Genomic DNA, 24,899 nt, shown 5'->3' on the forward strand with positions numbered 1-24,899 from the left:
GCATACTTCCTCCTGCACGAACATTGTACCCTATTTAAACTAGGATTTATGTTCATGTAATTTAAACTCCCACTTGTTGCCATGCTTGTGTAATCAGTTAGAAAACTTTTTTTTGACTGTCGGTGTTAAAATGACCTCAAACTGACTTATTCATTGCCTAAAAATAGTTCCAGCTGTCAGCACCCAAACCAAAAGTGTCATAGCTTAAAGTCAACCGCACAAACCAGCTTGAACAGTGTGAGGAGAAGGTGTCAGGGACAACACACACACACACACACACACACACACACACTGACATACTCTCACACAGCTGGCAGCCTCATGCCAAACCCCAGCTGTGATAAGGACTCTTGAGTCAGCGGTTGGATAAATCAGATATCCTGTGGGGTTTTTTCAGAGATGAATGAGCTGGTTGTTTGTGTGTGTGCATCTTTACGGAGGCATGCACATGTGGTCTGATGATACATCTCAGCAGATTGTTGAACAGATACAGTAATCATCACATCCTGTTCTTTCATATTGGACACACACACACACACACACACACAGGAAGTGCTTTGGATAATAGTGCGGCCAACCACTGAAAAAGATTGTGCTGAAATTAGCCGCCCCGAGTGGTTAAGATTGTTAAAAGTATCCACGCTTGTTTTTTTGATACCTCATGTTCAGTGCGATACAATTTCAGTTAGCGTTACATTTGAGAATTATCAAGTATAAAGCTTAAGAAAATCTTGTTTTGTTTTTAACCCCTTAGCCTCCGTGAACATTCTTTCTGATCGTTTTGCAGCGGTAATGATTTAAGGAAGAAATAACATGCCCCACACCTTTTCACAACCCTGCAGGAAGGTGTCAGATTCTGTTTGTATGACGCTTAACTCTGCCCGCTGTGTGTCCTTCTCTGCTCTTCGTTCATACCACCTGCTGCAGCCGTTAAACAGACGAGACATATTCGACATTTCTCATTCAGAGGTTTGCAAATACACATGCTTTTTGTGTCAAATTCTCAATTCAAATGCACCCTGTGGCATCGGTAAAACTTAGACAGAGGGCAGAGACGACAACCTGATCGTCACACTTTCTCTTTGTCCTGATTTTGGGACTGTTTGATGAGCCTACAAACTTTGGCCCCGTATGCAAAAAAAAAAAGGACTCTGACTACCTGTCTTTGAAAGAAATGTCAGTATTTGCTGACCCCTGAATTTGAATGTAGTATCACTGCTCTCTCTCTCTATCTGTCACTTCTCTTTTGCTGCATCTTTGGGTTAAAAATATAAATGACTATCTTCTGGCTTTTTTTTAAACTTCAGTGCGTTACAATAGTAATTCAAATAAAAAAGATTGTTTAATTTTAAAACAGGTGAAATCGAACAGTATCAAAGTTTTCACATTTTTGACAGTCTTTGAAAGTAAGATCAGAGGGCAAACTTCAGATACAGACGACACCTCACACTCCAAGCGTGTCGTCAGTGATGATTTAGAAGGGTGATTTGTGTAGTTTAGTCTTTTAGGAAAGTCCCACTCATTGTTTTGGTCATCATAATAATTCTCCTTCTTCAGTCGTCCTGATATTGCAGCTTCACTGCCTGACAGAGGGAGGAGGGGTTGGTGTGGTCGAGTTTTCTGCCGTTTCAGCCAGTAGACCTGCAACCTGCCAAATGTTGAGATAAGCAGCTAATTGTGCTGATCTGTGCCAACTTGACTGGTTACAAACAGTCAGCTCTTGTTTTTCTCTTTTTATAACAGTCTGCGACCTTCCGATCAAAAGTGCTGTGTTTGTGTAAAACACACCCCCGGTGATCGGGAGAAAACTTGTTGAGCAGATGTTTTAATAAATTATGCAAAATGACTATCGCCTGTGAGAGAACCAACCTTGGCAACACTTGAATTCAGAAGCAGGATTTTTTTCCTAGAGCAAGCTTCGTCCTTAAAGAGAGAGAGAGGACACATTACAGGTTTGTACTTTGCACATTTTGTAATGTTGCTAATTCTTTCAAGCCCTTTAAGAGCCTTTGAAGGCGGTGCTTCATTACGTCTTTGTACTTTCATATTAAATGGTGTAATGTTGGTGTCCCAGTCTGCAGACGAGCACAATGTGGAAACACTCAGCGGGAGCTCTACATGCACACACACACACACACACACACAGTCAGACATGCACACACACAAGCAACGTTACTCCCTCCTCTCCAACACAGAGAGGTTGGACCTCTTCAATCCCCCCTATTACGTCTCTGTAACATTCATAATGAAGGCGTTATAGAGGACTAACATGCTGAACTACTCTTCAGGCAGTTTTAAGAGGTTCTCACTCGCACATTAAAACAAAATTCACCAAATTCTCCTCTCAGATTCTGTGCTGATGGATCGTGTTTGTGGACCCGATGCCCTGAGCTAACCTGAAGCCACCAACCTCCATCACAGGCTGCGGCGTCTACACAGCTCACCACACCCAGTGTTTAATAAACATGGAGCCTCTGACTATTCAGCCCACTGACCCAAATAGTTTTGCAATGCTTGATGTTTAGTTAATGTATAAATAAACCCTGCTGCTGTAACACTATAGTCTTGTTGCTCGTGTTGGAGCAGGAGGAAGACTGGATTTGAATGAATGATTTTTCTATTATATGTTTGAAGATCAACCTTTTTTTCCAAAACTGTCAGGCTATATATATATTTTTTAATGTGAGTTGTAAGGATTTAGTTTGTTAGGATTGCCCTTTATAGTTGATAGTAGCATAATGATTCGACCTCTTTGAATTATTCCATTCGCTGTAATGTTACAGCTGCAAATACAATGAATTTCCAATTGGGGGTTGTGTTTGACGGAAGGAAAACTGCCCAAGTAAATTGCCCAAAAATTCCAGTTTGTGAATTGGATCATCATAAAAACCTGAAATTCAAACTTTGATTTCATTCTAGTGTATTTTTGTAGGCCAACCCGGAAGTATCATCGCCATGGGGTCTAACGAGAATGCGCCTGTGGGATTTTCGAATTGGATTTTGGATCATTGCAGAAAATAAACTCTGTGGCAAACGCACGTTTCTGAAGCGTAGGCGTTTTGTTCAGCAGGATAATCTTCACAGATGAACACCGTTTTTATGATGTTTGAAGCGTTAATGGGGCCAACAGAAATAAAATGCTAACATTATGCTACAAGCGAACTACGCCACGGTCGGATAATTGTGATGTCACTACCGCTATGCTTCAGACGATCTCCGATAAACTAATCCGCATAGTTTAATAAATAGTTTATTAACATAATATTTGCCTTAACCTAAAGATTAAACCTACAGGAGACATCTCCGACTAGTGAGAGAGTTCCCGGCCTCTGATGACGTTTAATGTTCCCGACAACCACTGTAGTCACATTTAGCTACTTGTTAGCAACCGCCTTTTTAAAGACAGGTAAAAACTTCAAAATTCACAAGTGGGGGTATTACCTAACGTAGTTCATGTGGTCTAACAAAACGCCAACATCTCTTAAGCTTGTGTTAACCACAGACCTTATTTCAGGCGTCTCACCACAAACCCATTCAAAATCCCAGTTGACTTTTAGACGTTAGACCCCATGGCGCTCAGATGCTCACTTGCTTCCAGGTTTTAGGACTCATTCCTGTGGCGCTCTATATGGACATTAGAGATGTCAGAGTGAGGGGGCTGCACAAAAGGGGGTGCCCCTGAGCTGCTCGGGGTTCGATGCCTCCTTGCTCAATGGCGGTGCTGGGGAAGTGAACTGGCACCTCTCCAGCAAGTCATTTCTCAATTTCTCTACTTTGTTCCGTACAGAGACCTGAACCAGAGACCCTCTGACACCAAAACCCAAGTACCAACAGACTTAGCTACTGCTGCTGCAACATTGGCTATCTATGTTTTGGTACTGGAACTTATTTTTGAAATTTGGACAGTACTTCTTTCTTTCTCAGTGTCTGTTTCTAAAATATGACTAAAGATATGTGGTTTTTTTATGCTTTGGTCATTAAAATACTGGAAAATGTATCATGTAAAAACCAGAAGTATCAACATTTTAAACAACCTTAAACTAAACATTGTAAAATGTGGGAGATAGAGAATAGAGAGGCAAAGCACTTTATGTTTGCCTGTTAAGATGAGGGATTAGTTCTGGTAGAATAGACTCAACACACTCAAACACAACACAGCTTTCTTTTGTGCTTGAACTGCACTGTTTGAGGTTTTATCCTTGCAAACTTGATGATTCTGTGAAAAAAATATCCTCCTGAAACATATCTTCTAGAAAGATTATTTTACGAAAAGAGTTCCTACAGTCGTGTGCAGAAGAAGAACAACAGGATCTTCTCTGTTTCCCCCATTTGAAAATCAGATAGAGAGACCCAGGAAATCCGCTTGTTTTGACCTTCAGTGTCAGGGGGTCGACCCCACAAAAAGAGCACAGACAAGATCAGGGCTGAGACAGAAAGGGTCAGACTCAGGCTGAGGCGGACTAATGGTTCCGCTTCAAAGGACCAGTCTGACATTTACAAATAAAGCAGTGGAAAGAATGTGGGAGTATTCCACTTTTTATTTGACAATGCTAAGATAACCTTAAATTACTGACAAACACTTGTTACAGACAGTTCAATGTTTAAACAAATCTGCAGCATTCGTTTTAAAGCTTAAAGTGTCTTCACTGATGATTTGACGAGTCAGTTGTTAAATTTAAGCACTTTAAGCGTCTCAAAGGTGGCCAAAAAATGCATAAAATGATCAAGTTTTCAACACCAGTACAGTGAACACATAATGAGAAAGTGAGACGTTTTTAATAAGAAATAGAACAGTCCAAAAGCTTTCCTTTTTTTGAAAGTATTTTATCTGAAGGTCTTAAAAGGCTTACATGAACTGTAGAGGACTTCTCCAGCTCTAAAAATGATTGGGGGTTCATGTAAAGGTTAGAGGGAAAGGTTGACTGTCTGGACAATTTTGTTCGCCTTTGATCCTTGGGCTGAAGCAGACATTTGCATTTCAGTCAGGTTTTTTTGGGGCATTGGTGGAGATTATCTTGGAATTTTTGTCTTTGCATAAAGGAAGTAGAGGCATACTGGTCTGATCTGCTGAACTTAGCAAAAAGTTCAGCAACATGTTTGCAATGTAACACCAGTCAACCAGAGAGTACACGACCAGTGAGCGGATCGGTTTGCAAAACAGAAAGAACGAGGTTACAAAGAGCGCCTGTCAAACGCCTTAAAACCGTCATGCAACAAACAAGTGTTGGTAACGTGGTTAATTGTTGAAAATAGGTCATATACTGTGCTTGCTAGGACACGATTATGTCTGCATTAGTTTGATATCTGCCAAGATGTCCAATCACACGTCTCGCCGACTGTCTCTCTGTTGTCTAACCGGTCTGTCAGGGTGTGTGTTTGTGTGTGAAGAAGGAGAGCAAGACAATGCAAGGGATCGTGTTGCTTGAAACCTGACGAGCTGCCCACATACAGGAGTGCCTGTGTGTGTGTGTGTGTGTGTGTGTGTGTGTGTGTGTGTGTGTGTGTGTGTGTGTGTGTGTGTGTGTGTGTGTGTGTGTGTGTGTGTAATAGGCCCTGACCGATATGGGATTTTTGGGGATGATACCGATATTAGGGAGAGAAAAAAGTTCAGATACCGATATATTATGTGATAAACTTCTTAGATCTATCTTAAACATTTAGAGATAGATACACACACACATTCTTTGAGTTGATCCTTCAAATGCTGTGAAATCAATATATATAATGAATACAAGAATTTTTCATTTTATTTTTACAGTTGAACAAAAGCTACCTACCTAAACCCAATCATATCAGCAAATATCAGAGATAAAATAACCTGATATTGATAGACACGTGATGCGTTGATATCGGCCAATATTATTGGCCGTCTGATTAATCGGTCAGGCTCTCGTTTGTGTGTGTGCGTGCGTGTTCTCCACACACAGGATAGTAAATATAGGAATGGGAGTCAGTGGACTGAAGTTGATTCAGCAGTTTATTATGCTGTTGGCAAATCGTAAAAAAACCTGATATTCCTGACTAATTCCCTCACATTAAATGTGACGTTGGCTCGTCTCACTTAATCTTCATTGAAACAGTTTGGATGTGGTGGTTCTCCTTCAAAGCTGCACAGGATGCTTGATCTCGGGGAGTTGATTTTGCTGCGGCATATTCGCATTGAAATTAATCCAAATTAATTTGGCTCCAGAAACACCACATCCAAATTGTTTCTTGTGATACAAAAAAAATAGACTGATGTTTAAGTTGGTTGACCAATGAGTGAACTGTTGCTGAATGCTGAGGATTTCGGGTGAAAAATATAAATTACATGACAAGCCAAAGATGTTATTTGTATCTAGTTACGTTAAGTTAAAATAGACAAAAATTATTTTTCCACCATTTTTTTTTGTAACGCTAGTTTGAAGCAAGGCGTTTTATAAGAAAGTTGTAATATTTTTTATTTAAGCCAAGATTTTTTTTGCCACTGGGGAAAGCTCTCACTGCCTCATCATTTGCTTGGTGCACACTGTCTTTGGATGAGTTGTCTGTCTTCCTTTTCATACTGCAGGTCTACATGGCACTACTTAAACGCTGCCATCTTGTCACTGAGACGCCATACACCAGGAATATATATCATGGAAAAGTTGTTTTCTTTTGGAGTAAAATAAAGTATAGTTTTGGTATAATATATAGCTTTTTATCTCAACCCCTGTATACGTCATTGAGTGGCCTGAACAGAATTTAAAGAAAGACAGTATGCTTGGTTTGCTTCATGAACAGAGCGTTTATTGTGGTGAATGAGGTCAGAAGAGTCACTGACATCCATGTTTATTATCAACACATGACACACACATGTACACAGTGCCCTGTGTCTCTCTAAGTGCTCCTCTTCTTTTAACCAGGTGTTTTTGTTTCTACAGTCAGCAAAACAGCTTGTTATGTGTTGACCAACTCCTGACTTTTAGAGTGTGACTGTCACTGATTTATGACCTTTTTGTAGAGGTCAGTATTTCAGAACACGACTTGAATGGCGCACCTAAACCACAAATTAGTTTAATTGAAATCTGTGTTATTTACTTATTAGCAATCTTCAAGTTTCAGCCGTTGCTTCTGCCAACTTTTGAAGGATTATTCTAGCGGCGATAAAATTCAGTTTTAGCAGATCTGAGTGCAGGGTTAAGTTAATGTTTGACTGACTCATGGGTCCTCTCGTTGTACAATAAAAGATGGCCCTGTTAGCGTGAGGAAAAGCTTCACTGATGACTTAAGATCCAGACGTTTAGTTGAAAAAAATAGTTCAAATTGACGAGATGATTTGAAATCATCTGAAAGCATAGCTTTGAAAAGTTTTGATGACTGGTTATCCTCACAACAGCTGGTTAAAGACTCATGGTGAATATAGCTGGCTGTACATTTAGTCACTATTCCATTGTAATTGGATAGCAATTACAATGTAAAAATCTAATTTTATTTCAATAAAGAAAGACAAATTATTGTATGCTAATTTGCATTGCTTTCTCAATTAGCATGCATACATTTTACCTTTTGGACTGGACCTCATTTCACACAGTGTTGATACAGTCAGGTGAAGCTCAAGCTACTTATCTGCTACTTTGATTAATTGGTGCCAATTTAGTGGTGAAAAAAAACAGTGTTTTGAATTTATTTTGGGTTAGGAGGGACCCAAACAAACCCACGAGTATTATCATTATTAATAAATATGAAGAACATTTACTGTGAGCTAAAGCTAAAATGCACACTTCAATTTTGGCATTTAGGAGGGTTTGTTGTAATGGAAACACACAATGTGTAAAATAGATAGAACAGCAGATAGACAAAAACTGAGCGTTTGCTGTGAAGGCTGAGCTGGAAAGTGATAATCATCTACCTCAACAGTTAACCCTACAAACAGGAGCTTCAGCTCTGACATAAGAAGAAGATCGTCCAGTTATCTAGCTCAAATGGACTGTTTGAACTGGTGAACCGATCAATGGATCCTTTTTGACCCTCACTGTGTACTTAAGGGATGCACTCATAGCCACAATTAATGTGATTTAGTTTTAATGCACTGGTCAGTGTGAATGGAGTCAAACATGGAGTCATGGATTTCCTGTTTGCTGAAGTGAAGCTTCTCCAAACTGATGATCCCTGAGAATCACTCTCTGAATCATAGTTTCAGTCCGTTAATATAATCTGTAACTTGAACGACTATGAATCACATTTTTCCTCTGAGGCTTGTGTGTAAAGCCAGTTTTAGTGTGTTTGTGTAAAGTGCTGCAAACACGCCGTGGTTTCTTTTACTGCAGGGGAAAGAAAGACTAAAGATAGATCCTGCTGGGCAGAACAAATAAGAGTGATAGACGTGTGTGTTTGTGTGTGTTTACAGGGCGTCGATAAAGCGTAGTGTAAACACCTCATTCAGTATTTTAAAGCTAGAGGCTAATAGCATTTTGTAGACTTAACAAAGCAACATTAAACGAAGTTACATGGAGGTTAAATTGTCTGTATCTGGTCACCAGACGCAGAAAACGGCATCAGCAAAAGGCTGAGGTTGGATTCGAACCCACGGCCGCTGCTTTGAGGGCTGTGGCCGCTGTACATGGGGCGTGGGACATAAGCGCTAGGCTATTGGCACTCCCTGGTGCAAGTATCTTTAAGCTGCTTTTTCTGTGTTTGACTGTTATAAAATTGGCTTTCCGGTGGTCATAAGAAAGAAACAAATGTAGCTTCTCCTGCGGCAGTTTCATAGAAACAACAACGCTTCCAGCCAGTTAAATTGTTTCTGCTTCTATTTTGAACAAATCACATGAACTCTTCAGTGATTGCCTTTAACGATTGTGTTCTAACTCAGGTTGGAAGTTGGTCTTATTCTACATTTCTTGGTTAGTTTTTTTTGATAAAGGTGTAACTGATCAAACGTTACTTCACATTGAGCGATATGCACGATCTAAAAACTACATAAACGTATTAGTAAGCGTGCTCCATGTGCGGAGGCTACAGTCGTTGTCGCAGCGAAAACCGGGTTTGAAACCGTCCTCAGCCCTTCTCTTCAGCTGTTCCATCTAATAAAGGCAAAAATCCTACCAAACAAATCGTTGTTATGCAACCAGTGAACAAAAATAATGTTCATCACACACTGATGCAGACCTCTACTCCTCCTGCTTTCCTCTTGTTTTTCTTACCTCCCCTCCTAAAATCCCTCTCTTAATACCCTCCTCCTCCTCCTCCTCCTCCTCCTCCTCCTCCTCACTTACATTCTCTCTTTCACCTCACACACACACACACACACACACACACACACACACACAAATCCTGTGTACACCCAGCTTCAAATTCTTGGAAGATGTTTTCTGGTTGTTTTTCGAGGAAGATGAACAAACGTAGACAGTAAACACAAAACACGCACACGCACACGCACACGCACACGCACACGCACACGCACACGCACACGCACACGCACACGCAGTGCAATGCAGACGGAGCCGGGGGGGATCTTGACTGTGATGCCAGTGTTTCAGACAAGTTGACATTTCCCACCCAGTCTCTGCCATGTGGGGGGGGCGAGTCTCTGAGGTTGTGTGTGTGTGTGTGTGTGTGTGTGTGTGTGTGTGTGTGTGTGTGTGTGTGTGTGCGTGTGCGTGTGCGTGCGCGCGTGTGTGTGTACTGTGCTCTGGAATGCCTCAGTAATTAATCCTTTGTCCTTGCAGCATTTTCTATGCTAATTACCCGCTCTCCAAAGGAATGCACTCAGGCCGACTGGTTCTCTGATTGGGTGAGGAGGGGCTGTCTGGCTGTCTGATTGGTTACAGGGCGTCGACTTCAACGCTCTCAGTCTGGGAGCTAAATGACTAATTTATTCTCTCACCCTGAGATCGAAGCTCATTAAGGCACGCCGGTGTCTTTGTGGGTGAGAAAAGAATCAGAAGCAGACCTGCTGTGCCCCAATTTTTGAGTTTGAATCTGAGATGGAAACAAAATCTAATCGGTCAGTCACAGTGGAATGAGCCCAAGTTAGACAACCTCATGTCTGTGAAGTCCTAAAAGCACATTCAGGGAGTTTGTAGCTGGTGCTGAATCACACTGAATTTAACCAATTTTGACCAACAGCAACAAGATTGATTTTTTCTTTATAGCGACAACTCTGACACAAGGTAGGTGTCAGCAAGGCGATTAACAGCACATTGCCAGAAACATTTCTATTTATTTATTTTGTCCACGTCAAAGATTTATTGTGAGTTGCATGTAAGACAATGAAAGTACAGAAGGATGAGAATTTGTATGACCGCTAACTGATATCTTATCATTTTTGTATTCACAAAAATATAAGGGTATCAATGCTGCAAAGTTGCAGGAATAAATCCTAAGAGTAAGATTTTTAATGATTTTGATGGGTTTTATGCTCGGGGTTAATGTTTGCGGTTAACACAAGACTGAAGAGTAAGAAGCTTTTTCCTAAAACATAAAACACGGACTTAAACAAAAGTAAGGCTGCTCAATCCTCACTTATGGGCCTCCATACGTGTGTGGTGGTGACTGTGTCTGCAGAGAGCCTGTCATGTTCTGATTTGTTTTGGTGGACTCGGGACGTTTCTGGGCAGGGAGGAGCTGGTGTGTTTCACCCCAGCCAATGACAGCGCTCTTGTGAGTTTAGGAGTGGATACAAAGCAGTGATATTACACGTTTCAAACCGGTGAATATGACCCAATGCTTGAAAGTAGCTAAAGCTTGTTCCAAAGCGAGGGTTAACCTTCACCCACTGACTCTTTCTGTTGGACAGCCAGTCGCAGGTGACAAACACTACATGTCCTGCAGTGGGAGTGCGCTTCTGGGGGGCGATGACCCCCACTAGGAGGAGCCAAGTTTGTAGCCCATGCCCCTGATATGATGATGAAACTCTGGTGTCATTGTTGTGTTTGTAAACATTTGTTAATGTTGAACTATTTCTTTGTAATAATTCAGAAAAATAGATTTGAATCTGTGCTTGACTTGTAGGTGAGCCTCTAATGGGAGTTGTGGTTATATTCAGCATTTTAAATGGCCATTTACTCTGTAAGCAACAACTTTGTCAAGGCTAGTTTCATTGTTAAACACTTTTTTCTTGTGCTCTGGTCAATGAATAACAAAGTCAGCTACATAGATTTTTTAAAATAGATATTCTTCACAATTAGATTGCATTTAAAATCCTGCATGCAAGATCACAAAAGCCTCGGTAGAATTTGCTGGAGGCTTAACTGGCCATGCCAAACGTTCTACTAGATTTATTAGGAAGGAAAACAAATATACCTGCTGACCCAATAGGAATATATGTGTCGGGCCACTCTTTCATTATTAGCAAGTTAGCATCTGCTGACCTTTACGACATAATACTTCCACAGTTGGGAGGCCTGGATGCCAGACAAAATCAGATCCTGGATGACTTCCTGTAGAGGCTCAGTTACAGTGCAGGTGCTGCAGCAGCGTGGGCTACCAGACTCTCTCAGCTCTGCTCAAACCATCATCCTCCTCCTCCTCCTCCTCCCACTCTTTTTTTTTTTTTACCCAGAGCCCAAAGATGTTGTCATTTCCCCCAGTGAGCCAGCCTGCGCTCAGCGTGCCACAAACTACAGCATGAGCTCATACCCCATTACTTATTCATAGACACCGTCACAAAGGCTGATGCAACCACAGACAGACACGCTGGCTAAAAGGAGGTGAACAGGCCTGTTAGCAGGGGCCAGGATGCTAACTGACGAGCTGGCGGGCATTCACACGAGGCAACCAGAGCTGCAGGTTGATTCTGACAGAGCAGAAACACAGCTTTCATGTTGCAGTCTGTTATTTGTCACATTTTTGGGGCTAAGTCTAAGTGTTTGGATGACAAAATATGCTTGAAATTGGCAGCAGTTTTTGCAGAACTGGGATCTTTTTCAGCTTCTTTCTCTCTGCTGAAAACTGGCCTTAGACCTCATTCAGACGAGTGGATGCCGTTCACTCTGCCAGCACATGATCCCGTCTGTAACTGGTTTGTTCTACCATGTTGGGGTCCTTTGTTCATCACAGTAGCCTGCCTGTTTTCAGAGCATGATAGTGACTAAACAGAAAACAGCCATGTTTACGTGTAGCATCCTGCAGAGCAGCTGCTTTTCTCTGTCACTGTCTGTTATTTGTCACATCTTCTTGGCGATGAATCTTTGTGTATGCTTGAAATTGGCATCATTTGTTTGCAGCACTAAGATCTTTTTCAGCTTCTTTCTCTCTAGTAAAAAAAAAAAAAGAATCAGGCCTCACACACACCAGTGGATGCTGTCTGCTTTGGCAGTCTATGTTTCGCCTCACCATTTGATTTAAAACAGTGGCATGTTTTTAAGTGTCCCAGTAGTCAGAATGTTTTTGACTGTCAAGGTTGCAGACCACATTTTTTTTCCCCTGTGAGTAAAAGGGAGAGCACTGTCTAAAATGTATTGGTGCAATTAAGACAGTAGGCAGGAGTCTGTCAGCAATTTCTGTTAATTGAAAACAATAAATTAGCTAATGTTGATTGACTAGAGCTTGTGTTTTTGTTAGTGTGTGCTATCAAAACAGGTATGAATATCATTTGTTTTTTTACTAAATTCATATTGAAGTTTTCTGAACAAATGCAGCTAAATGTAAAGTCTGATAGTCAGACAGAGTTGCAGCTTTGTTTCACTGCATTGAGTCTGATATCCTAGTTTTTCAGCTTTGATTTTTACAACTGCATCAACCTCATCTATCTGCCTTTGTTGCCATTATTCTATCACTAATTTTTATTAATTGCTAGTCGATAGCTGTGTCGATGATCTAATCCCTCAAACTAAAATCTGCTTCATTGCTTCCCCCAAAGAAAACATGACCAAAGATAGAAGTGTTTTAAATGAGCAAATTGTATATTATAAGACATAAAGAGGCCCATTCTTAAAGCTAAGGAGCAATCTCAAGACTGAGCCGAAGGCAACTTGAACTAAAGCTAGACAGATATATCTATTAAGCTGATACAGAGACACATAATCAAAATATTTTAACAGCTTATTTGTGTTTGTTTAACTTTTTACATCCATGTATCCACATTATTGTTAGCTTTCAAATCCAGTGTCATCAGGGTTTGTTTTTTTAACTTTCATGTATTATTCCATGATACTTTACTCATTATATACATTTTACAACAGAGCCATTTACAACAGACGCCATCTCAACTGGACCAAAATGCCACTGAGACATGAGACTCAATGTCTTGCTCGAGGACCCTTAAGTAGAGCAATCAAGTCCTTGTCCTTTGGGATAAGAAGCTCTGCTATAACACACCCACACAACAGAACTGCTCATCCACTCACCCCTGCAAACAGATGATTTTGCTTCTTTAAGCACTCTTGCCTACCCACAATGACTGTGACTGAAGACACAATGCCGCTCTGTGTTGCACTTACAGCCTCCCTGCACTCTTTGTATTTGGAGAAAATGATAACTGAACTAACAAGCAGGTCAGCTGTCTCGTATTTCCCCTTAGCAACACTTATTTGCTTCAGCTGCGGCCTCTGTTTGAGTTGGCTCAGACACGCACACAAATACACAAAAAGTCAAGACAATGCACATGTAGCCGTAGCTGGGGCAGCAAGCTACGCAGACGTAATGATTCTGTTGCCGTGTCAATGAGAGGAGTGGCTTATCTCCACCTCCAGCACAGGACAGGTGATGTGTTGACCCGTCTGATGTTTCACAATGCTGACTGAGACTAGGACCCTTTTGTTGTTTTTCAATTAAAACACAGAAACAGAAATGTTCTGTAGTCAGTGGGTAGTCGTGGTCTATGTTAGGTTTGAACTGGAAGGACACAGATTTGATCTCCAGTCTGGTGGGAGAATCGAGAGTAAAGCTGCTGCAGCTGCTCCTTCCTTATTACCACAATTGAGATGCTTTTAAACAAAGCACTTAAATGACCAGAAACCAGCCACAGATGGCAACAGATAAGTGTGTGTGTGTGTGTGTGTGTGTGTGTGTCACCAGGTGTGGATTTGTCTCATTGGGGAATAGAGCGCTGCATTGAACATTTTACAACAAAGGTTTTCTATATTGCGTGATAATTGTTGCTATGTTTATTTAGTTTTCTTTATCTTTCGGCAACCATGTTTTATGTGATAGAGATCCATATATTCCAATTTAGTCCGATTCTGATTTCATTGTCTGTAAAGAAGTATATCAGCCTGCAAAACCAACATTTTTCTAACTTTTCTTTGATTGAATTTCAATGTTTTGTTCATTATAAACGCCCACTGTGAATTGAATCTGCATGTCATGTATTTCATTTGTGGGTGTACATTTGGTGTGTTATATGAGACTCATACATGCCAGACAAGAAACACACTTACCCCTGAGTGACTCGCTGGAGGACATGTGTATTTTATTTGTGTGAATCAGAAGAGACTTGTATTCAGGCTGACAGACTGCCGAGTCAGCAGTTTTACCCCAACATGTCAAAAAGACAAAGGCAGTTTTCCATGCAGCTCTGCTTTTCTTTCAGCGCCTCCTTCCAGATGTGATTCAAGTGTGCAAAATCAGTACTATTTGATACTTATTTCCCATCATAGTTAATCTGAATTAAATTGACGTTTCTCCCTTTTTTTTTCTGTCTTCTTTCCATCTTCAGGACCAGTTTGATAATCTGGACAAACACACTCAGTGGGGGATCGACTTTCTCGAGCGCTACGCAAAGTTTGTCAAGGAGAGGCTGGACATAGAGCAGAACTACGCCAAGCAGCTACGGTACGAACACACACACACACACACACACACACACACACACACACACACACACACACTCCAACCCACTGCACTGCTGTTTCTTTCTCTTCCACAAAATCGATTGACGCTGCCATCAGGTCTTTTTTTCCCTAAATCTCAGTGTTTGATAACAACCGTCTCCCACTGCTGATGTGATATTTTCTCCATCCTAACACATATGCACAGTGGTACACGTTACAGAGAAGCTCAGCATTAAAAGGACCTCGCCGACATCATGTTTAATTCCTTTAATGTTTTGCATGGTGACCTAGAAAGAAAAATGTCTGCCTGAATCACACTACACACTTTTTCTATCCCATCATATTCCTATCTTGTCGTCTTGGCAGAGAGACTGCACAGACTAGAGGCAGACTTCACTTCACTTCACTTCACACATTTTAGAGAATATCGAACCAAAGAAGAGAGGGTAAAACAATCTGACAAGCTAGATATTTTAAGCTGGGAAGTGAAGCAACAAAGAGCAGCTTCGGTTTCTGTTCATGACCCGAGACGGGGTGCTTTTCTTTCCATGCGAACTTGACATGTAAAATGTGCAGGTTGGGATCATACCCTGAAGTCTGATCTGGACGGAAATGCCATGAAATGATGGGACATGATCTGTCTTTACACATAACACTGGAGTTGAAATGGTAATGGTATATCTGAAACATTAGCAGCACTTCGTCAACAGGTTAACATGTAAAAACTAAAACTTGTGCTTAGATTTGATTCTAGCAAAAATCACACAATACCCGTTTTGATTTTGAGATATTGCCGTAATTTATATATCTGATGTCAGTCTGAAGGCGCCACGCCACTGATCAAGACAGATGGTTGGGCACTTTAAACATTCTCAGCTTGTACAGTCTCACTTTGAAGACTGTAAAGAAGTGTCCTCAAATCGTCTCCCTGACGACGTTCAGAAGAGATGGAACCGCTCCTTCAGCATGATCAAAAGTACAACTCTCACACTTCACTTTAACAGATTTGCAAATTTGTTGCTGCTTCCTGTTTGTACGTGTGTTTGTAATCAGTGTCGGCACATGTGTTTCGGAATCGGATCAGAACTGAAAAAAAAAAGAGGATCGGTGCATCTTGGTGCAGATATCAAACAAGCAGTCCACTACCTTCTGTTCAACACACAAAGAAGTCAGATAAATACTGAAATGCAAGATGACTACTGCTTTAATGTATTTATAGTTTGGCTTTAATCCAATTCTTAAACACGTGTTGAGACAATTCAACAAGCTAAATCGGTTGTTTTTTTCATTTCAAAGAGGGGGACTCCCCTCATGCTCGATGCGGAATGATCAAAGATAGAGCTCTGTGTGTTTGTGGATGTTTGAACATTTACACATACATGTGGAGAATAATTCATGAAGCCACAAACACACACAAACAGACACACACACAGACAGACACACAAAAATGTCTCGGCTTTCTAGTAAAATCTTGAACTCGATTGTTTACTGAAGTCTTTTTTTGTCAGAGCCTGAAGGAGTGAAGAAGCAGAGACTTTGATGTTCTTAATCTTTGATTCATCTTTCATGAAACAAGGATAACCCCGACCTCTCTCCCCCCCCCCCCCTCTCTCTCTCTCTCCCTCGTGCATGCGTCTCTGTCTGCCTCTTGTCTGCGTACCTTTCTCTCTGTTGTTTGGCAGAAAAATATCAGACAGTATTTTTAACCAACGCTCTCTCTCTCTCTCTCGCTCTCTCTTCTCTCTCTCCTTTCAGGAGCTTGGTGAAGAAGTACTGTCCCAAACGCTCTAAAGATGAAGAACCAAGGTCAGTAAACGTCAGACAATTCGCTCTCATTCATTCTCTTTTATTCATTGATTAATTTGACACCTGCAGGCTGTACAAAAAAAACAAGCCATATGCTACAATTTTTTAAATATTTTTTGATGCTGTAAATAATGTTTGACCCTGTGTTCAGAGGATCTGGAATCTTGTGCTTGATGTGTTTTTGCATGTTCTGTCAATCTGCAAGTAACCATTCATTTGGCCATACAACAACAGATCAGTGAGCTGCTCTTTTAGGCCACTCACTCACTGATGATGTCATTGCATTAAATAACATAAAGTGTAAAACCAAGCGGCAACCTCCGGACTTAAGCAAATGCAGAAGTGCAGACTCCTGTAGTTCGTCGAGTGTCCACTAGAGGCTGGCTCCTGAAACACAGGAAGTCACAGACACACAACAGGCAAAAAAAAGACGTTTACACAGCATTAATTAACATGTTTACAGCCTGGTACAAAAAATGAAATAGGTCTGATTAGTTATTGTCATCATGGACACACACTGTACGGGGGGATGAATTTTTTTAAAACAGCAATGTTATGATTTTACGAACAATACGTGTTATCCATAGTTAGGCGCGATTGACAGGTGGGCGTGATGTAACGTTCATCAAGAATCTTAAAACCCGCCTCAGCTCCAGCTCTCAGCCTGTCGTTAGGTTGACTGAAAGTTAGGCTGAGACAGGATTTCCAACATGGCGGCTGCTGCCGATGAGGCTCCGCAGCCCCCCTGCAGGAACAGATGGGTGACATCACTCAGGCTTCATCCTTTAATATTTACACTCTGTGTGTAACACAAAGTGACCATGAGCATGCAGATACTAACTTGCTGACGGTTTTTGGCAGTGTAAGTTATTATTAAACAGATGTAGTATGACTAAAGGGGCTCTCTGGAAAAATGCAAATCGTTACAAATAACAGGATAAGAATTTGAATTTGTATTTGAATATCGTAAAAGGCAAGATTTAGTCTTTGCTGAAGCTAAACTTGTGCAGGATTTATGCTATGATATAATAGTCAAAACAGACTAATTATGTTTCTTAGAATCTCTAATCAACGCTGTATGACTGCAGTCTCATGTCATACAGGAAAAATGTCACATGAAGTCTTAATAACGTTTTTTTATGTGCATGTGTTGTGCAGGTTCACATCGTGTCTGTCCTTCTACTCTGTACTGAATGAACTGAACGACTTTGCCGGTCAGCGGGAGGTGGTTGCCGAGGAGATGGCTCATAAGGTGTACGGAGAGCTGATGAGGTACAGCCAAGACCTCAAAACTGAGAGGAAGCACGTGAGTACCCTGACGACGTCTTACATCACCACTCTCTGCATGTGTAACTGAATGAAAAGTGAAACACAAGCTGCAAGGACGGTGATTCAGAAATGCATCCTTTCATAAGTAAGAGCACATTTCTTAGAAAACTTCTTGCTTCCTCTCCTGTCATGTAACGGATGTTACTGCTCGCCCTCGGTATCCTCTCAGTCGTCTCATGTGCTTTTGTTTCTGTATGGATTCTCTCGAGGGGATAAATATGTTGGATGAGATGTTGACCATCTGTCTTTTACGTCTGCCTCCATCTGCTGAGGCCATGCAGCTGAAATACAGTATGTAGAGATCCATGTGCTCTGGAAGAACAGCGCCCTCTTCTTGTTTCATGCCGTAGTAGCATTAAGAAAATCCCATTAAAATGTACCTGTTCTTTGAATGATCAATATTGTATCACACACTACCAAAGTTTTGGAAAAACTCATGGGCGGCAGTAGATCAGTCTGTAGAGACTTGGGTTGGGAACCGGAGGGTCGCCGGTTCAAGTCCCGGTGCGGACCAAATATGGAAGTTGGTCTGGTAGCTGGAGAGGTGCCAGATCACCTCCTGAGCACTGCCGAGGCACCGAACCCCCTCCCCACCATCAGCCATTGAAACACTCTGGCTTCTCTCCATTAGTGCGTGTCCATAGGATCCTGTTTGTGCATGTGTATGTTTCAGCCAATGTGTGTGTTCATGACTTACAGAGTGTAAAAACTGAAATATCCCCTTGCGTGGCTCAATAAAGTAAATCTTAAAAACTGTTTCAAACTGTTAAAGATAGAGAACTGTAGCATTGCCTACATTGTGCAGGAGTGTGACTGACTTTTCTGGTTGTTAAAAACAAGAAATTACTCCATTGTGATCCTAGGACTTCAACTTCTGGTATCAGCTCAGATATCAATATCATTAGATTTGTACTAGTATCATAAGTTCTGGTGTCATGACAACCCTACTAGTCCAAACAGCTCCAACATAATGTCTACTTTTAGCTTTTCCTGGAGCATTTAATCTATGAAACCGTTCAAACTTGAGGTCTTCTTTTAGCTTTTCCTGGAGCTTTTCACCACGGCATGTACCTGTCATGTTGTCAGATCCATTTCCTTTAAAACTCACACCTCTGTCCACTGATGAGGAAACATGGGGGACGCTCTGGACCTTTGAGCTGGGGTCATTTTTTTAAAATATTTTTTTCAATTGATGGGTTTAAAAAAATATTAAACCAGAGAGTGTGCTCCTCTAAAACAGGAATGCATCACTGTCATCACAAAGGTTTGCTTCTGTGATAACTCGCTCGTTTTCTCTTCACATTTATTTTACTGCTTCAGTCACAGGACTCTTGTAAATCTGTGACTGCGGCCTCAGCACTTTTCCTTCCAGGGGAGTCTTCATGTGTATGTCACTGTAACACAAATGACAAAAAGTCCAGTCGTTCTGTGCATGTGTGTATGAAAGTGTTCCTGTACACACTATTTATGTGTCTTTTCCCGTGTTCCTGTGTCTGTGTTTGTGTACGTATGTTCGTCTGTGTGTGTAAGCAGCATCTACAGGAGGGCAGGAAGGCCCAGCAGTATTTGGATCATTGCTGGAAACAGATGGACAATGTAAGTGTGGAGGAGGAGGAGGAGGAGGAGGAGGAGGGGGGGAGGGAGAAGGAATGGAGAGAAGAAATTAAGCGTTTAATGTAAATGTTCTCGGCTGGGAGTCGCCAGCTGGGCTCGTCTTGTTTGTTTTTTTAAGGAATTCAAGAAATGCTAACAAAGGTGACTTCAGGACAAAGGGAGATCCACTTTTAACTCCTTACTCCCCACGGCAGTGTTTAGTGAAGGGACAAATGTGGCATTTCTGATACTTAACAAAAGCTTTTAAGCCAATAAAATGAGATAAGGTAGAACTTTATTACTTTGAAGGAGACTCTGGTGCCAGGTTACTCATCACAACACAACACTATAATAAAAGAGGCGTCAAATTTAAATGAAATCAAACATTAAATGAAGTGTAGTGGCAATCTTACCACCAAAAAGGCCACTGGAAGGGAACATGAAGTCCAACTCGCTGTGGGTTAAAAAGGAAGTCTGTCATGAAATCCGTTTTAACTGGAGATGCACGGATTAGGACAATCTGGGTCGATTGCATTTTTCACAACAACCTCTTATAACACTAGTAATAAATAATAACCTTTATTTAGAGAGCAGTCTTTCAAAATCCAAGTTACAGAGTGCTTTAGAAGGGCAGTAAAATAACACAGGCAGGTTATAAAGTCATAAGCGAACACAAAGATGAAGAAATAAACATCTTACAAGACGATACATTGAAAGAACCAGTGTTGTAGTGCTCAAAATCTTATCGAGTCTTAGTCTCAAGACCTGTCTCCAGACCACTTTGTGAAGGTCTCGGTCTCGTATCAGGATTCCAATTAATTTTTACTCGGCCTTGTCTCGGTCTCAGACTGGGCGGACTCCGGATTTTAAATCAAGACCGGTCAAGACCGCCACTGATCTGCTATTTTTCCATGTCATTTCTGTGATTAGAATGCAAACTCTTTCTGAATGAAAGAGTCACCGAAGAACAAATAACTTTAATTAATTCATAATTTGATTTTTATCGCCTGGTTACGGCCGCAACCTACCCTGTGTTACGGTCTTAAGTGGGTGACATGCCTGCTGCACACACGATGATTTTTCATCTGTATTTATGGTCTTGATCTTGTCTCGTTCTGGCCACGCCTTAGTCTTGATCTCTTACCCTAAATGTCTTGGTGTAGTCTCGGTCTCCAAGCACTCCGGTCTTGTGTACTACAACACTAGAAAGAACCCTAAAACACAATTCTTGGATTTTTTTTTTTTTAGAGAATAAAAATTCCTTAAATTCTTTAAAGAATAAATCACTGACTAATGGTTAACCTCGATTTGATAGATTGAAGACGACTGAATCTCCAGTCTCAGTGTATTCCTTCCTCTTGTCCTTTGTTTGAGTCGTGTGTGACACAAAGTGTTTCAATATGTGGTCTGCGTGACTTTAACGTGAGTGTTCAGTGACTGGACTGTCTCAAGCTATTCCCTGTGTTTCCTTTAATACTAATGTCATCCAGATGGGCTGGCAGGAAGTGAACTATCTCTCCCCGTGTGATTCATCTCCCTTGTTGGCGTTTCTAACTTTTTTTCATTCACATGTTTTTTTTTTTTAAATTATCTGGTGAACTCTTTGAAAAAACTGGAACTAGAGAAAGTGATGATGTAATGAAAAAAAGGGAATAAAGACTCTTCTTTGTGGCTTTTTTGTTTGACTCTTTCTTCTTCCTTGTTTGTTTCTTTTTTATTTATTTTTTTAGAGTAAAAGGAAGTTCGAGAGAGAGTGCAAAGAAGCGGAGAAATCGCAGATCACCTATGATCGGTTAGATAACGACATCAACGCCACCAAATCTGAGGTGGAGAAGGTAAGGAGGAAATGATAAAGTCTCCTCAACTTCCCCCTTTTTATAATGAGTGTTTACTTTCTGTCCATACATAACTGATGCACTGTATCTTTAAATGGTAGTCATGATGATTTTACACATAAATAATGTAAAACTTCTATTACTAGCCCAGGCTTTTATTTACTTCAGCCTATGAAAATGACCCTGTCTTTATTTGGGACAGGCGTCAATATGATACGGTGCGACTTTTTGATCCAGTAGTAGTAGTACAGTAAAGTCATTATTTAAAGTTCCACAGCACGATAACAGAATCACTCATTTGACCGTAGTTTGCTCAAAGTCAGCAGTGTGTAATTGAAGCCTATAAAATTACACTGCAGCTCCTCTTTTCCCCTGAACACACACACTGTATAATTTGACCGGGTGAATTAAGTTCGAGCTTGTAGGAAAATAAACCTTCGAGAGGTTAAAACACAGCCCAGTACACATCGTTTTTAGACGAGTTACTGTTTATATAACGTTTAAAGAAACATGTATAATTATTGAGTATTCAAAGAAAAGGAGATGTTTTTAGAAATAGGGCTGATTTTTTATTTATTTGCATGTATCGTCACCAAGATAGAATTTCAAATTTTTGTCATTTTAGCACCAAACTCAGACCCTGAAATAGCTCACAGGAAGCTCATACTTTACCTCATAAAGAGAGTTAAAGGTTGCTAAAAGGCATCAATTCTGAAACATTTCCAGCCAGCTACTTCCCTGTTAATTACATTTTCCACTTCATAATTTATCTGAAGCCCTGCATCCACCCATGAGAGAATCGGAGAGATTCAGAAAATGACCATTGGTTTGGGGCTTAAATAACATGAAGACATTCACACACATTAGACTCACATACAATCCCATCAGTAGGTAAAAGCTCAGGTGCAAAGCACGTTTAAAAGTAGAGTTTATCTAGCGTTGTTTAAAATGTATTGCAGTGGGGATACGTTTCACTTTTTAGCCAATGATACTCTGAAATGGCGGCCTGAGAGGAGCAGCTGAAACGAGTGGTGAAGGGTCCTGAGTAATGCACACTGCTTTCCTTTCTGCTACCTTTTTTTTGATATCAAGTCTGTTTAGGTTTCCAAAAAGTCTGGTTAAACCCTTTTGAAAAACGCCCTCTGATTCGTTGTCTTTTGTCTACTTTTTGTACTTTTTACAGCCTGCCGTGCTCCTGCGTAACTCTGTACAATGATGCAGCTAAAAGAGAGATCTGCACAGATTCATCTGACTAAATGTGAATCGACGCTGCTGCTTCTTGTTTAAATATTTCAGTTGACGAGTCGGGAGCAGCCACAATTAGTGACGACAACTGTAATGCTCAATTGAATGAGAAGATTTAAATAAGCAGACTCTATCAATGGTTTTAATAGAGTAAGAAATCCAGGGCACATTGTGTAAGTTTTGGTCCTTTAAAACAAGATGATCAGATGCAGCATCCTCTCTTTTATCCTAGCATTAGCTTTTAGCAGCTTCATTTGAAGGAAGGTCTTAAAGAACAATACTGTGTCAGTTTCTCTTGTGTGGTCTCTCTGGATGGAAACGTGCTCACTGCGGCTCCAGCTAAATCAGCTCTTAACATTTGTGCTCGTGTCCATGTTGTTCAGGCCAAAGCCCAGTTCTACCTGCGGACCCACATGGCTGACGAGAGTAAAAACGAGTACGCGGCTCAACTCCAGAACTTCAACGCAGAGCAGTGGAAACATTTCAACAATGCCATACCACACATCTTCAAGGTAAAGCAACGAGTTAAACCCAGACTTCACGCCCATCTGTGACACAACTTCATTGTCTTGTTGTGACTTTTAGCACACTCACAGATTGGTCGACGCCGTTAATGTCCCTCATTTTTGATATTCAGATTCAGTGACCACCACAGTCAGAAGACTAGAAAACCAATTTACAAGCTCAAGTCCATTTGACCAAAACTGTCCAGTATTTATTTACAACCTGATGGTAATTAGCTTCTTTGTGATAGTGGGTTCAAGACTGTTTATGAATTATTAAGCTGTGATTTACTGCTGCTTGTGTTTGTGTCTGGTTGTTTGGGTGTGTGGCGCCTACTATAGGGGAGAAGTCTACACATCTAGAGTACTTTAATTTTTAATTTTCCGTTTATTATACAGGAAAGTTTAAAGGTAACAATAAGTTGCAGTTTAGCGGGCCTGACTCAGTTTAAAAACTGGTTTCCAGCAGGTTCCTGTTCTGCAGAACATGAAACATAAACCACAGTCATGTCACATTTACAGGACATTAGCATGGGCTAGGCAGATACAGACAAATAAAAACAAACAATACATGAACAAGAAGGTTGCCGCTGTGTTACAGAATCTGCAGGACATGGACGAACGTCGGACGGTGAAGCTCGGGGAGACGTACCGATGTTTTGCTGAGGCTGAGCGGAGAGTCATTCCCATCGTCTCCAAATGTCTCGAGGGAATGGTTTCTGCCGCCAAAGCTGTTGATGAGCGAAAGGTATGTAGAAGAGAGGAGGAGGAGGATGGTAGTAAGAAAGGCGAGCAAAAAAACTAGAAACGGTCCAGAATAAAGAGGCTTCAACTTAACAGACTGTGGGTGATGGCTTGAGAGGAGAGTCAGGGGCGATTCTAGAGTCTGCTGGGGCTTCAGTTAGAATGCTAAGTTTGTCAATGAAAGTCACCAAAGGAAAAGGGAGAGGAATTTAATTGTCTATCGGAAGAAAAGGAAAAGAAAAAAGAAGAAGAGGAGTAAATGTGGGCTGGCAGACATAATGGTGATGAACACTGGTTGGAGGGCTCCCTACTGCCTTGCCTGATGACAAGCTGCACCTCTGAGGAGAGTCGAGGAAGGCTGGATGTCGATTGTAGGACTTATTTCTACTTGTTTGGTTTCTCCTTTCTCTCTCTTCTCCGCAGGATTCAGCCATTGTCGTGGAGTCATTTAAGTCAGGTTTCGACCCGCCGGGCGACTTCCCCTTCGAGGACTTCAGTCAGAACCTGAGCAGGACGGGTTCAGACGGGACCATCAGCAGCACGCCCAAAGCAGAGAAAGACAGAGACGGGGGCCCGGGCACACGACCCGACCTTAAACAACATCCCATGAACAGAACAAAGAACAAGCTGTGGCTGTTTGGGAAGAAACCAAAGGTACCAGAGGAGTTAACAGTGCTGATTCTAGTTTGTTAGGGTCTTAATTTATTTATTCATAATCATATTAACACCTTCTTATTATCCTCAGTGCTGCAGGGAAACCCCCACCATGCAGCTGAATATCAGCTTCATTAATCACATCCTGACCTCCCCACAGAGTCCCTCTACTCCTGCTGTCTATCCCAGAAACACAAACTGTTCAAGTTATTTATTCAAAACTTCCTCTGACCCACATAACACGTTCACACCGTTCCTCCCATACACTCCTTGGACCTTGCCCCTCTTCATAAAGAGAGCACGACGGTCAATCATTAACTCTCTGCGCTCGGTTTATGTTACAGTCATCAGCTACCTCTCACTGTCTCGATCCCGTGTGATGGATTATTAGGTGTGTCCCTGCCTTCAAATCTTAGTGTTTTCCTTAACACCACAAGATAATCCAGCTTCAGTAG

The 24,899-nt window shown here is 41.2% G+C and overlaps 1 protein-coding gene across 3 annotated transcripts in view; it reads left to right on the forward strand.

Annotated features, from left to right (window-relative positions):
• The window catches only part of fnbp1l (formin binding protein 1-like), a 48,830-nt gene that overhangs the window by 13,369 nt on the left and 10,562 nt on the right, over nucleotides 1-24,899 (forward strand). For all 3 annotated transcript variants that reach the window (XM_065955669.1, XM_065955670.1, XM_065955671.1), the window contains exons 2-9: nucleotides 14,621-14,736; nucleotides 16,491-16,541; nucleotides 17,700-17,847; nucleotides 19,404-19,466; nucleotides 21,194-21,298; nucleotides 22,927-23,055; nucleotides 23,648-23,794; nucleotides 24,214-24,444. In XM_065955669.1, coding sequence (XP_065811741.1) covers nucleotides 14,621-14,736; nucleotides 16,491-16,541; nucleotides 17,700-17,847; nucleotides 19,404-19,466; nucleotides 21,194-21,298; nucleotides 22,927-23,055; nucleotides 23,648-23,794; nucleotides 24,214-24,444 — 990 coding nt within the window. The remainder of the gene's footprint in view (nucleotides 1-14,620; nucleotides 14,737-16,490; nucleotides 16,542-17,699; nucleotides 17,848-19,403; nucleotides 19,467-21,193; nucleotides 21,299-22,926; nucleotides 23,056-23,647; nucleotides 23,795-24,213; nucleotides 24,445-24,899) is intronic.

This window comes from Labrus bergylta, chromosome 6 (genome assembly GCF_963930695.1).
Source record: "Labrus bergylta chromosome 6, fLabBer1.1, whole genome shotgun sequence".
Taxonomy (NCBI): Eukaryota; Metazoa; Chordata; class Actinopteri; order Labriformes; family Labridae; genus Labrus; species Labrus bergylta.